The following is a 12,633-nucleotide window of genomic DNA, read 5'->3' as shown; positions in this document are numbered from 1 at the left end:
TGTTACATAAGTAAACTTGTGTCGTGAGGGCTTGTTGTATAAATTAATGGGTACTAGACTTAATACCTGGGTGATGAAATTTTTTTATTTTTTTTAGATGGAGTCTTGCTCTGTCACCAGGCTGGAGTGCAGTGGTGAAATCTTGGCTCACTGCAACTTCCGCCTCCTAGGTTCAAGCGATTCTTCCGTCTCAGCTTTCCGAGTAGCTGAGACCACAGGCTCGTGCGACCACGCCTGGCTAATTGTTTTGTATTTTTAGTAGAGATGGGGTTTCACTGTGTTGGCCAGGGTGGTCTTGATCTCTTGACCCTGTGATCTGCCCACCTCGGCCTCCCAAAGTCCTGGGATTACAGGCGTGAGCCACCGTGCCTGGCCCTGGGTGATGACATTTTTTAAAAAATTAAAAATTAGCTGGATGTGGGGGGCATGCACCTGTAATCCCAGTTATGCAGGAGGCTGATGCAGGAGGATTGCTTGAGCCTAGAAGTTCCTGGTTGCAGTGAGCTGTGGCTGTGCCACTGCATTTCAGCCTAGGCAACAGACCAAGACCCTATCTCAGAAAAAGAAAAAAATAAAATAAAATGAGGGTGTTGAAATCTCTCTCACCCCACGATCTCTGAGACTGTTAGGTCACCAGAAGTCCAGGGAAGAGTCTCAGGGTTTAGTGCATGCTGGCCCCACCCTAGGGTGAATAGAGGTCAGCCTGTCTTTTTCCGGCAGAGGATCCACAGCCCTGTCCTTACCCAGGAAAGACAAGGGGTTATGGTATTTGCTGCTCTGTCCATCCAGTTTAACTGCCTCTTCTCTGGTCTTGGTTCTCTTGGCTCGGGCAGGTCAATGCCTCCCCATCCTCTAGGCAAGCACCATCATCCAAAAACTGGCCAAGCCCTCTGCTGTGTCCTGTGCATCAGGGAGAGTTGGAGAGAAGCCACGAATCCCCACAGGAAATCCATGTTCTTCAAACTCATTTCTCCTAAAACTGAGAAGGAAAGGGGTTAAAGCTGGTCCTTCTGGCTACTCCTTTCCACCAGAGAGGCCCTAGGAACCTGTGTTCTGGACTTTTTCCCAGAGGGCCCCGGAGCTCCCTTCCAGGATTGTCAGGGTTTCCCCCAGTGCTCACTTCAATGGTTTGGGGAAGCTCCTGCCTCCTCCTTCCACAGAAGTCTCAGGATGGTCCAATCAGCCCCCTGCGGCCACCTCCTTGGCTCTATGTTGAACACCTGCCTATGTGCCAGGCGGCTGGTGCCTCTGGGGATGCAGGCCAAGCCCAAGAGGGTAGTCTGCCCTCAGAGAGTTTCCAGCCACAGCCACCTTCTTAGCAGATGAGCTACCTTGTAAACTTGTTGCTTAATGGAGACTTGACAAATCCCTTTGTAATTTGGATAATTTTTTTTTTTTTGAGACAGAGTCTCGCTCTGTCACCCAGGCTGGAGTACAGTGACATTATCTTGATTATCCTGTCCCAGCCTCCCGAGTAGCTGGGATTACAGGTGTGCACTGCCACATCCTGCTAATTTTTGTATTTTTAGTAGAGATGGGGTTTCACCATGTTGGCCAGGCTGATCTCAAACTCCTGACCTCAGGTGATCCACCTTCCTCAGCCTCCCAAAATGCTGGGATTATAGGCATAAGCTACCGCACCTAGCCTCAGATAATTCACTTTTGATGTAGCTACATGTCTGGGGTATTTGGTAGTTTTCTCTGGATTCATGTAGACTTTGAAGTTATCTTTCTGGCTTGCTTTATATATTATTTATTTATTTATTTATTTTTGAGATGGAGTCTCGCTATGTTGCCAGGCTGGAGTGCAGTGGCCCTGATCTCGGCTCACTGCAACCTTGGACTCCTGGGTTCCAGCGATTCTCCTGTCTCAGCCTCTCAAGTAGCTGGGACTATAGGTGTGCACCACCACACCCAGCTAAATTTTGTATTTTCAGTAGAGATGGGGTTTCACCATGTTGGCCAGAATGGTTTCAATCTCTTGACATTGTGATCCACCTACCTTGGCCTCCCAAAGTGCTGGGATTACAGGCATGAGCCACCACGCCCAGCCCTTTCTGGTTATCCAGGACTTGCCTGGATGGTTCTCCAGAGATCTCCACAGTAGTGGCAATAATGAAGTCTCTCCTCCAGAGACCAGGGTCTTCTTCTCTTGTCTTTTGGGAACTTTATTCCACAAAAATTATGGGCACCAACTGGGGAAGAGACACAGGGTTGGGCTGGGTGTGTTAGACTTCTAGAGACCTCTAGGCAGCCATTTCCCAAAGGTTGGCCTAGGGAGCCTGCATCTACAGGGAAGTGCTAGGTGTGAGGTGTCGGGAGAACCTGCTGTCCTGGTCGGATGGGGGAGTCTTCTGAGGTAGATGAGGTCCTTCTGAGGTGCATGGTGAATCCCCTAGAGGGGCTGGAGCACAGGATTACCCCTCAAATTTCCTTTTCCAGGTAGACTTTGTGTGTCTGTTTTGAGCGGCAGTAAATATAACAGACCCTACTCTTTCTAGCATGTTCTGGGTCATTGCACCAACACCACTCAGGGACTCAGAGCTGTGCTCCCAGGAATGGGTTTGGATTTCTCTGTGGGCTTCCCAGGGTCAGCAATCGGGAGAGAGGGGTAGGTAGAGAAGACTGGTCAAGCTGCATTTGCATAGTAAGCTCGTTGCATTGATAGGTTAATGGTTTAACACAGCAAACCTCTAATGGTACTTTTGTGTATTTATTTATTTTAAAGACAGGGTCTCATTCTGTTGCCCAGGCTGGCATGCAGTGGCAGGATCAGAGCTCACTGCAGTCTACCTCAGACTCCTGAGTAGCTGGGACCACAGGTGTGTGCTACCTCACCTGGCTAATTTTTTGTAGAGACCAGGTCTTGCCATGTTACCCAGGCTGGTCTCAAACACCTGGGAACAAGAAATCCACCTGCCAAAGTGTTAGGATTACAGATGTGAGCCACCACACCTGGCCCTAACAGTGCTTTTGGATTCCAAATTTCCAGGTCCAACTTTATTATAATTGCTTTTATTCAGAAGGGGGAAGCTTGAGAAGACACTAAAGCCCCCTCCCTTGGGGGCAGCCCTACCCTTGGCTGGACCATCCTCAGGAGGTCGTGTGCCTGTCTGGGCCACCTTAGGCAAATGCCCCTCTCTGGACATTGCCTTCTGCCTGTGGGGAGCTGGATGGAAACGGTGTAAGTCAGACTGCTCTGTGGCATCCTTGGGACTTTGAGGGGCTCCTGTGCCCTACCTCAGGGGGGTAACCTGAGCATCTCTGCTTGCTTCTACTTTATTGACTGATGCTTCCGTAAAATGTTTTATTTGAACCAAGGGCTTCTGAGGCGAAAACATTTTTAAACTCCGGGAAACACAGGCCTGTTGCACTGTGGGTCCCTGCTGAGTCTGTTTCAGTGTGGAAATTGCAAGTCTGATACCTATGTAGTTGTTATTGGCGGGGGTGGGGGGAGCAGGTGTCTCTGGTGTCTCCCTGAAGGCTCTTTGAGAAACATGGCCCTCGGGACAGTGCTTAGCAGGTAGCAGGGGCAATTGCCCTCGATTCTGTTTTTAGGTACAAGTGACAAATGACTGAGGGGCCTGGTGGGGAGGGACCAGCGGGCCACCCCACAGACAGTCTGAGCACATGTTCTGAATGCTGGCATAGTAGGGGCGCCTGAAATTTATTTTAAATTTGCAGAAGCATCAACATTTTCATCATGGCAAAAGTCAGTATTTTGCTGAGTGGTCTCACATTCCTTCCTGTCTCAGTCTTGCTTTTTATTGTGACTGACATTGTGTGGCCTCAGGTCTCCGGGCCTCTAAGGGCCTTTCTCCGCCAGAGATCCCTCTGGAGTCCAGCAGGCAGGTGCCATTCTCCAAAGGACCCTTTCCTTTCCTCGGAACCGTTCCTTGCATGAACCCGGCCTGCTCTGGGCAGATTCTTAACATACTTGCTCATCAGCAGCCTCTCAGAGAGGAATGTCAAATGCTGCCGTGATGTCAAACGGGCCCCAAGGAGAAGGGCCTGGGCTGACCTTGGCCTGTCACTCACAGCCAGAGGAGGGTGGGAGATAAGCAAAGTGAAGGCACAGGGAGAACCCGGGGCCTCTGCACTCCCCACATGCCTGGGCCATCGCAGGGCCTGGTGCTGCTGGGAGGCTGTCAGCTACCGAGGATAATGACCTTGCAGACACCACCGCCTGAGTGAGAACCAGGGGTCTGTGCCTCCTTATCCTCTGCTCTTACCCTGGTCAAGCCTGCACCAGGATGTCAGGGACCTCTAAGGAGAGTCTGGGGCTGCCAGGGCTGGGCAAGGCCTGCTTAACCACCACGGACCAAAAGCTGAACCTGTTGAACGAGAAGGTGGACCAGCTCCTGCATTTCCAAGAAGATGTCACAGAGAAGCTGCAGTGCATGTGCCGAGACATGAGCCGCCTGGAGCGGGGCCTGCACAGGCTGGAGGCCTCCCAGGCTCCGGGCCTGGCCGGGGCTGATGGGGCTCCCCTGGCTAACACCCAGGCTGGGTGGCCCGAGGTCCTGGAGTTGGTGAGGGCCATGCAGCAGGATGCAGCCCAGCATGGCACCAGGCTGGAGGCCCTCTTCAGGATGGTGGCTGCGGTGGACAGGGCCATCGCTTTGGTGGGAGCCACGTTCCAGAAATCGAAGGTGGCGGATTTCCTTATGCAGGGGTGTGTCCCCTGGAGAAGCAGCCCAGGTGACAGCCCCGAGGAGGTTGGTTCCTGCTTCCCTGCCCTGGCTGGACGGGAGGCCCCGGCCCTGGTGGGAGACTGGCCAGGCAGCCAGTGTTCGGAGAGCTGGAGGCATGGTATCCCCTTCCTGTGTGACCTGTTGATGGGGAAAAAGAGAGCCAGAAACTTACAGGTCATAGGTGGATTTCCAGGCAGGATACTGCCTGCCATTCTTTCCAGGGGAGGGAAGAAACAGGGCCCTGGCCAAGACTGCGGGGCCTTGGTAGCTCCAGGGAACCCAGCCATGGGGGACATGCTGACAGTTCAGAAGAGGGAACAGGCACGCTTCTTTGACACCCCTGTGGCCACCCTTCTGCTCCTTCACATGTGGGGGGGGGGCAGGCAGGAGTGGCTGGTCTGTCCTGATGGAACCCTGCTCAGAAACCCACCCACCCCCTCCTGTCCCCAACCTTGGGCTTAGCCCCAGAGTGGGTGGAGAGTGCAGCTGCCTGTGGGGAGATGAGTGTTGACAGTGACCCGGGGGACAGCAGGCAGGAGCCGGAGCTTGGAGGTGGAGGGTGGCATTCTTGGGAGCGGCTGTTCCCAAGAGTTGCATACTTAATCCTGTGGGCTAATGGAAGCTTGGCTGCTGGGAGAAGGATATGGGGGTGAGGCCTGTAGAGGGATCACCCTGTTTGGGGACAGCTAGGGGTCAGCCACTTGGCAACACTCAGACAGACTGGAGCCACCATTTCAGACCCCTGCAGTGACTCGCCAGCCTCTGGCAAGAGATGAGCTGGGGTCTAAAGGGGTCTGTGCTTGACTCTGTGTCAGCTGCTAAGGACAGGAGCATGCCACCTTTCCCACAAGGCCAGAGCTCCCCTGCTGCCCCTTCCCCTCCCTGCCCTGCAGCTTCTCCCAGAGTTGCTCCTCTCCCCAGCCCCCCGCTGTCTGCTGTCTGCAGGGTGCCTCTCCTGAGGGCTTGGCCTGCAGGGCAGTGTGACCCTAACCAAGCCCAGCTTTGAAAAAGAAAATTAGGCTGGGTACAGTGGCTCATGCCTATAATCCTGGTGCTTTAAGAGGCCGATGGGGAGGACTGCTTGAGGCCAGGAGTTTGAGACCAGCCTGGGCAACATAGTAAAATTCTGTCTCTACAAAAAATTAATTAAAAAATTAGCCAGGCATTGTGGCACATACCTGTAGTCCCAGCTACTTGGGAGGCTGAAGTGGGAGAATCACTTGAGTCCTGGAAATGGAGGCTACAGTGAGCTATGTTTGTGCCAGTGCACTCTAGCCTGGGCCAGAGTGAGGCCCTGTCTCTTCAAAAAAATAAAAAAAGGATATTAATCTAATTATAGTTGGCTCTCAGATCAAAATGTAGTTAGGGCTATGATTGTGTGTCCGTACTGAGCATGCACAAGTTTTTCTTTCTCATCATTATTCTCTAAGTAATAACACAGTTGTTACACAATAGTGTGACAACTATTCAGATAGCATCTACATTGTATTAGGTTTTATAAGTAATCTGGAGATGATTTAATGTATATGGAAGGATGTGTGTAGGTTACATGCAAATACCATGACATTTTATATCAGAGACTTGAGCAGCCATAGATTTTGGTATAGACAGAGCCCAGGAACCAATCCCCGGCAGATATAGTCACAACTATTAAGTTATAAAATAGATCTAATCAATAGCTTTAAAAAAATTAGTATGTACATGGTAAAAAAAATCACTTAAAGAGCATACGTCTCCTTCCTGTTCCATCCCCCCAGACCCCAGACACCAATGCCCTGCCTCTCCCAGGCAAGGGTGGATTCTGATTTCCTTTGAATTCTTCCAGATAGAGGCTGTGTCTACAAGCACCTTGGTATCCACACCACGCTTATGTTTTTGTTTTTGTTTTTTTTCTACAGTCTGTATCACCAGAATTGCTTAGTTGTTTTCATTTTGTTTTTGAGATGGAGTCTGGTTCTGTCACCCAGGCTGGAGTGCGTTGGCACAGTCTTGACTGACTGCAACCTCCTCCTCCCAGGTTCAAGCAATTCTCCAGTCTCAGCCTCCCGAGTAGCTGGAATTATAGGCACAGACCACCACACCCGGCTAATTTTTGTAGTTTTGGTATAGACAGGATTTCACTGTATTAGTCAGGCTGGTCTTGAACTCCTGACCTCAAGTGATCTGCCTGCTTCGGTCTCCCAAAGTGCTGGGATTATATGTGTAAGCCACCACTCCCGGCAGAATTGTTTTAACTCATATGTTATTTACATTGTTCTGGCCTTGATTTATAATTTTTTACTTAATATATTTTGGGTACTGATTGATGTTCACATTGTTATAAATATATTCTGAGATTCCCTTCTGGGGCCCATGTCTTCAGTTCTTAACCAGACCCAGATCCTCATTTGTTTCTATTGTTTCTCATTTTTAGTAACTATAACTAATGATTCAGTGCATATCCATAGATGTATGTCACTGAACACAAGTGTGAATTTATCTGCATGATACACTCCTGGCAGTGGAAATGCCAACCCAAATGGTAAATTTATACAGATAAAGGCAAAGCAGCCTTCAAAGAAGTTACCCCAAATCAGTCTCCTACCTTCAAGGTATGGGAATGCTTTTGATTCTTTGCCTGTCTGGTGAATGAAAATGGGAAATTATTGTGCACTGTTTGTTCTCTCTTTTCCCCACCCACTTCTCCCTTCAGATTATTTTAAGCAAATCTGAGATGTTGGATCATTTCTTTCTTAAATATTTTAGTATTTATAACTCAAAGATAAGGGCTGTTTTAAAAAACATTATTTATTTATTTATTTTTATTTTCCTTTAAGTTCTGGGTACATGTGCAGATCTTCCAGGACTGTTACATAGGTAGACACATGCCATAGTGTTTTGCTGCCTCCATCCGCCTGTCACCTACTTTAGGTATTTCTCCTAATGTTATCCCTCCCCAATCTCCCCACCCCCTGCTATCCCTCCCCTATCCCTACTCCACAATAGATCCTAGCATGTGATGTTCCCCTCCCTGTGTCCATGTCTTCTCATTGTTCAACATTCACTTATGGGTGAGAACATGTGGTGTTTGGTTTTCTATTCTTCTGTCAGTTTGCTGAGAATGATGGTTTCCAGGTTCATCCATGTCCCTGCAAATTACATGAACTCATCCTTTTTTATAATTGCATAATATTCCTTGGTGTATATGTGCCACATTTTCTTTATCCAGTCTGTTGTTGATGTGCATTTGGGTTAGTTCTAAGTCTTTGCTATTGTAAATAGTGCCACAATGAACATACGTGTGCATGTGTCTTTATAATAGAATGGTTTATAATTCTTTCGGTATATACCCAGTAATGGGATTGCTGGGTCAAATGGTATTTCTGTTTCTAGATTCTTAGGGAATCGCCACACTGTCTTCCACAATGGTTGAACTAATTTACACTCCCACCAGCAGTGTAAAAGTGTTCCTGTTTCTCCACATTCTCTCCAGCATCTGTTATCTCCAGATTTTTTAATAATCGCCATTCTAACTGGTGTGAGATGGTATCTCAATGTGGTTTTGATTTGCATTTCTCTAATGACCAGTGATGATGAGCATTTTTTCATGTTTGTTGGCCACATAAATGTCTTCTTTTTGAAAAGTGTCTGTTCATATCTTTTGCCCACTTTTTGATGGGGTTGTTTAAAAAACATAATCTTGATACTATCATCACACCTAAAAAAGTGAATAACTTTATTTCTTTATTTATAGAGACAGGGTCTCACTATGTTGCCCAGGTTGATCTTGAACTCCTGGATTCAAGCAATTTTCCTGCCTCAGCCTCCTCAAGTGTTGGGATTATAGGCATGAACCACTGCACTGGGCCGAATGATAACTTTTTAATATTATTGAAGTTCAGTGTTCAAATTTTTCTGATTATCTTATACTTTAAACATATTTAAAAATGTTTAGCCACAGCTGGGCACAGTGGCTCAGGCCTTAATCTCAGCACTTTGGGAGACCAAAGCAGGGGGATCACCTGAGGTCAGGAGTTTGAGACCAGCCTGGCTAACATGCTGAAACCCTGTCTCTAATAAAAATACAAAAATTAGCCGGGCATGGTGGCACATAACTGTAATGCCAGCTACTCGGAGGCTGAGGCAGGAGAATTGCTTGAACCTGGGAGGTTGGAGGTTGCAGTGAGCCAAGATTGTGCCACCACACTCTAGCCTGGGCAACAAGAACACAAACTGCATCTTTTTTTTTTTTTGAGACAGTCTCACTCTGTTACCCAGGTTGGAGTGCAGTGATGCAATCTCAGCTCACTGCAACCTCCGCCTCCCAGGTTCAAGCATTTCTCTGCCTCAGCCTCCCTGGTAGCTGGGATTACAGGTGCCCACCACCACACTCAATTAATTTTTGTATTTTTAGTATAGACGGGGTTTCACCATCTTGGCTGGGCTGGTCTTGAACTCCTGACCTCATGATCCACCCACCTTGGCCTCCCAAAGTGCTGGGATTATAGCCGTGAGCCACCGCGCCCAGCTGCAAACTGCATCAAAAAAAAAAAAAAAAAAAAAAAAAAAAGCCAGGTGAGATGGCTCACACATGTAATCCCAGCACTTTGGAAGGCTCAGGCAGGCAGATCATGAGGTCAGGAGTTCAAGACTAGCCTGGCCAATATGGTGAAACCCCATCCTACTAAAAAACAAAAATTAGCTGGGCATAGTGGTGTATGCCTGTAATTTCAGCTACTCAGAGGCTGAGGCAGAAGAATTGCTTGAACCCAGGAGGTGGAGGTTGCAGTGAGCCGAGATCATGCCACTGCACTCCAGCCTAGGCAACAGAGAGAGACTCCATCTCAAAAAAAATTTTTTTTACAGTTTAGTTGCATCAGACTCAAGTAAGACAATTAGTTATGTATCTGTTAAAGCTAACCTTTTGAATTTATGAAAAAACTTTAGGTTTTCGTTATGGAAAATTTCAAATATAACCAAAGGTAGAGTAATATGTCTCGTAGTTTTGATTTATATACTCTTACTAGAAGACTGAACATTCACACACAGGTTTGAAACCTTTTATATTTTCTGTGAACTGCCTGCTCACATCTTTTCCCATCTTTTCTATTTTTTTTTTTTTTTTGCCTTTTTCTTATTGATTTGTAAGAGGGCTTCATGTATTAATGAAATTAGCTGTTATACATGTCGCATGAAGGCATTTCTGAGTAAGGGAAGTCATAGAACATTCTCTTTTCTGAGTTCTTGTGCTGTTTCCTGTCTGTCCTGCCCCACTGGCACTTGCTAGATCTCTCCTTGGTCCTGCATTTAATATCCATGTTAGGAAGGTCTTCAGATTTGGTCCAGTGTCCCAATCAGGCTTTCTCGACTGCTGATTGGCCCATGACAGGAAGACTCTTCTTCCCTCCATGTTCTGAGGCCAGGGCAAGTTTTGCAGGAAGTGCTCAGAGAATGAACAGTGAACTGAGACATAGACACAGCTGCCACACACATGGTCAGTGCTGAACACCGTGCATTATGGAGGCTTCTTGGGGATTCTGTGTGTTTCCTGGGAGAGTGGGGCATGGCAACCATCTGTGGAATGGAATTAAATCCTAGCACTGGTGGTCAAATTTGAAAATTGTGCCAGGACTTTGTGAAGGTCCTCCTGAGATCTTCAGAAGTGCCCAGCGGCACTTCATTTGGTTCCAGAAGTGAATTTAATGATCCCTGGAAGCCAGGTGCTCTCTACTGGAAAACAGCCCCAGGCGTATGTGTTCAGAGGCACCAGTACTCTAGAATGGTGTGTGAATTAGCATAGACTTGGCAGGGACTAGCAGGTGGAGCCCTGAAGACAGAACCCAGCTGAGGGTGGGGGGTGCACACATATTCTCCTGCCTACCCTAAAGATAGGAGAGGGAGAGGACAGTTTGAGCCCAGCAAGGTCTGCCAAAGGACAGTCTGTCCAAGTCCCTTTCTGCCAGTGGGTGAAAGAAGAGGAGGTGTGTTTCATGCCTCCAGTTCCCCCAGTTCCGGGGGCAGCAGGACAAAGCCTGCAGAAGGATAACGGGAAGCCATCTGCCCAGCAGGGGATCTGGGCCGCATTGATGATGCTGGCGGTCACTGTGACAGCAGCAGCAAGCATTTTTGAAGAAGTGCCTCCCCCACGGCAGGTGCTGGGCTGTGTGTTCACTATGCGCTGTGTCCTTATCATTCAGAGGTCAAAGCTTGGTGTCCTAGAATCGCAAAGCAATGAGTAGGTAGTAATTGAGAGGAGTGGGAATGGTGTGGACAAACAGTGGAACCAGCACCTTAGGGTTGGGGAGACATTTGGGACAGGTGAGACCTGTAGTGCCCCACTTAGAGGGGACTGCCCTAGCCGAGTTTTGCCATCTGGGCCTAGAGTTGCAAGATCTTCAGATTTTTTGTTTTGTTTTGTTTTGTTGAGACAGAGTCTCACTTTGTACCCCAGGCTGGAGTGCAGCAGTGCGACCTCGGCTCACTGCAACCTCCACCTCCCAGGTTCAAGCAGTTGTCCCTGCCTCAGCCTCCTGAGTAGCTGGAATTACAGGTGACTGCCACCACACCTGGCTAATTTTTGTAGAGACAGAGTTTTACCATCTTGGCCAGGCTGGTCTTAAACTCCTGACCTCAGGTGATCCACCTGCCTCAGCCTCCAAAAGTGCTGGGATTACAGGTGTGAGCCACTGTGCCCAGCCATCTTCAGATTTTTTTTTTTGAGTCTCGATCTGTCACCAGCCAGCAGGCTGGACTGCAGTGGCGTGATCTTGGCTCACTGCAACCTCCACCTCCTGGGTTCAAGCAATTCTCCTGCCTCAGCCTCCCGAGTAGCTGGGACTACAGGCGTGCACCACCATGCCCAGCTAATTTTGTATTTTAGTAGAGATGCGGTTTCAACATGTTGGCCAGGATGGTCTTGATTTCTTGACCTTGTGATCCACCTGCCTCGGCCTCCCAAAGTGCTGGGATTACAGGTGTGAGCCACTGCGCCGGCCCATCTTCAGATTTTTTAATAAAAATTGGGAACTTAGATTTCTTTTCTAGCAGGTTTTATTAAGCTATAATAATTACATAATATGGAATTTACATATAATAAACCACATACACACATATGCACATTTTAAATATATAGCTTTACAAACATTTTCACCTGTCACCATCACCACAGTAAAAATAGGAAGCAATTATGTTACCCCAAAAGGGATCCTAACAGTAAAAATCTCATGGATTTTAAAAGTTGCAAACAAATTGAAAAATTTAAACCTGAGTAACAAGAGTAACGAGGTGAGTACCTTGTCTCTATAAAACAACAACAGGAATTAGCTGGAGGTGGCAGTACGTTCCTGTAGTCCCAGCTACTCCTGAGGCTGAGGTAGGAGGATCACTTACTCCTGGAAAGTTGAGGCTGCAGTGAGCTGCAATCCAACCACTGCACTCCAGTCTGAACAATGGAGAGAGACTCTGTCTCAAAAAAAAAAAAAAAAAAAAGAAGTGCAAGCCCAACAAAATATGTTCTGAGCTGTTTTTGGCCTCTAGGCTTCTTTCTAATTAAGGGCTTCTGTGGCAAGTCCAGGGAAGGCCCTGGCTGGGCCCCCAGGCATTAGGCACTCACCGATACAGGGGCCTCTCCTGCCTTGGCCACAGAAGCCCTGGGATAGGTGAGTGCTTTAAGCCAGGCTCTGGGTTGTGGTCAGCACTGCTGCTATGATATGTGCCAGGATTGGTCTTAGGGACTTCACCAAAGGATCCAAACCCCCAGAAGCACCATACCCTCACATGGGAACCCAGCAACAGGTCAGACCATCTGGAAATATTTCCTTGAGTATGGACTAGCTGAGTGTACTGAGGGCTCTGGGCTGTTGCATGGGTGAAAGCATGGGCAGGCCAGGTACTGGTCTGGTGTGGACCATTTGGAATTAAGGAAAAGTTGCTCAGAGCTTACCTGGGCCAGTGTCCTTAC

General features: G+C 48.1%; 1 protein-coding gene across 24 annotated transcripts in view; it reads left to right on the top strand.

Annotated features, from left to right (window-relative positions):
• Positions 1 to 12,633, top strand: part of MYLK3 (myosin light chain kinase 3) — a 122,031-nt gene that overhangs the window by 72,552 nt on the left and 36,846 nt on the right. For 6 of the 24 annotated variants that reach the window (XR_013530444.1, XR_013530439.1, XR_013530438.1 and 3 more), the window contains exon 1: positions 4,097 to 4,718. The exons of the other annotated variants lie outside the window; for them this stretch is intronic. Coding sequence is in view for 1 of the 6 variants with exons in the window: in XM_035282269.3 (XP_035138160.3) it covers positions 4,254 to 4,718 (465 nt within the window). In the remaining 5 variants the exon portion in view is untranslated. Of the gene's footprint in view, positions 1 to 4,096; positions 4,719 to 12,633 lie in introns of those variants that run through there. 24 annotated transcript variants of the gene reach the window in all.

Source organism: Callithrix jacchus, chromosome 20 (assembly GCF_049354715.1).
Source record: "Callithrix jacchus isolate 240 chromosome 20, calJac240_pri, whole genome shotgun sequence".
In the NCBI taxonomy this organism is placed as follows: domain Eukaryota; kingdom Metazoa; phylum Chordata; class Mammalia; order Primates; family Cebidae; genus Callithrix; species Callithrix jacchus.
The sequence above is the reverse complement of the archived record's forward strand: the minus strand, read 5'-3'. Positions and strand labels throughout refer to the sequence as shown.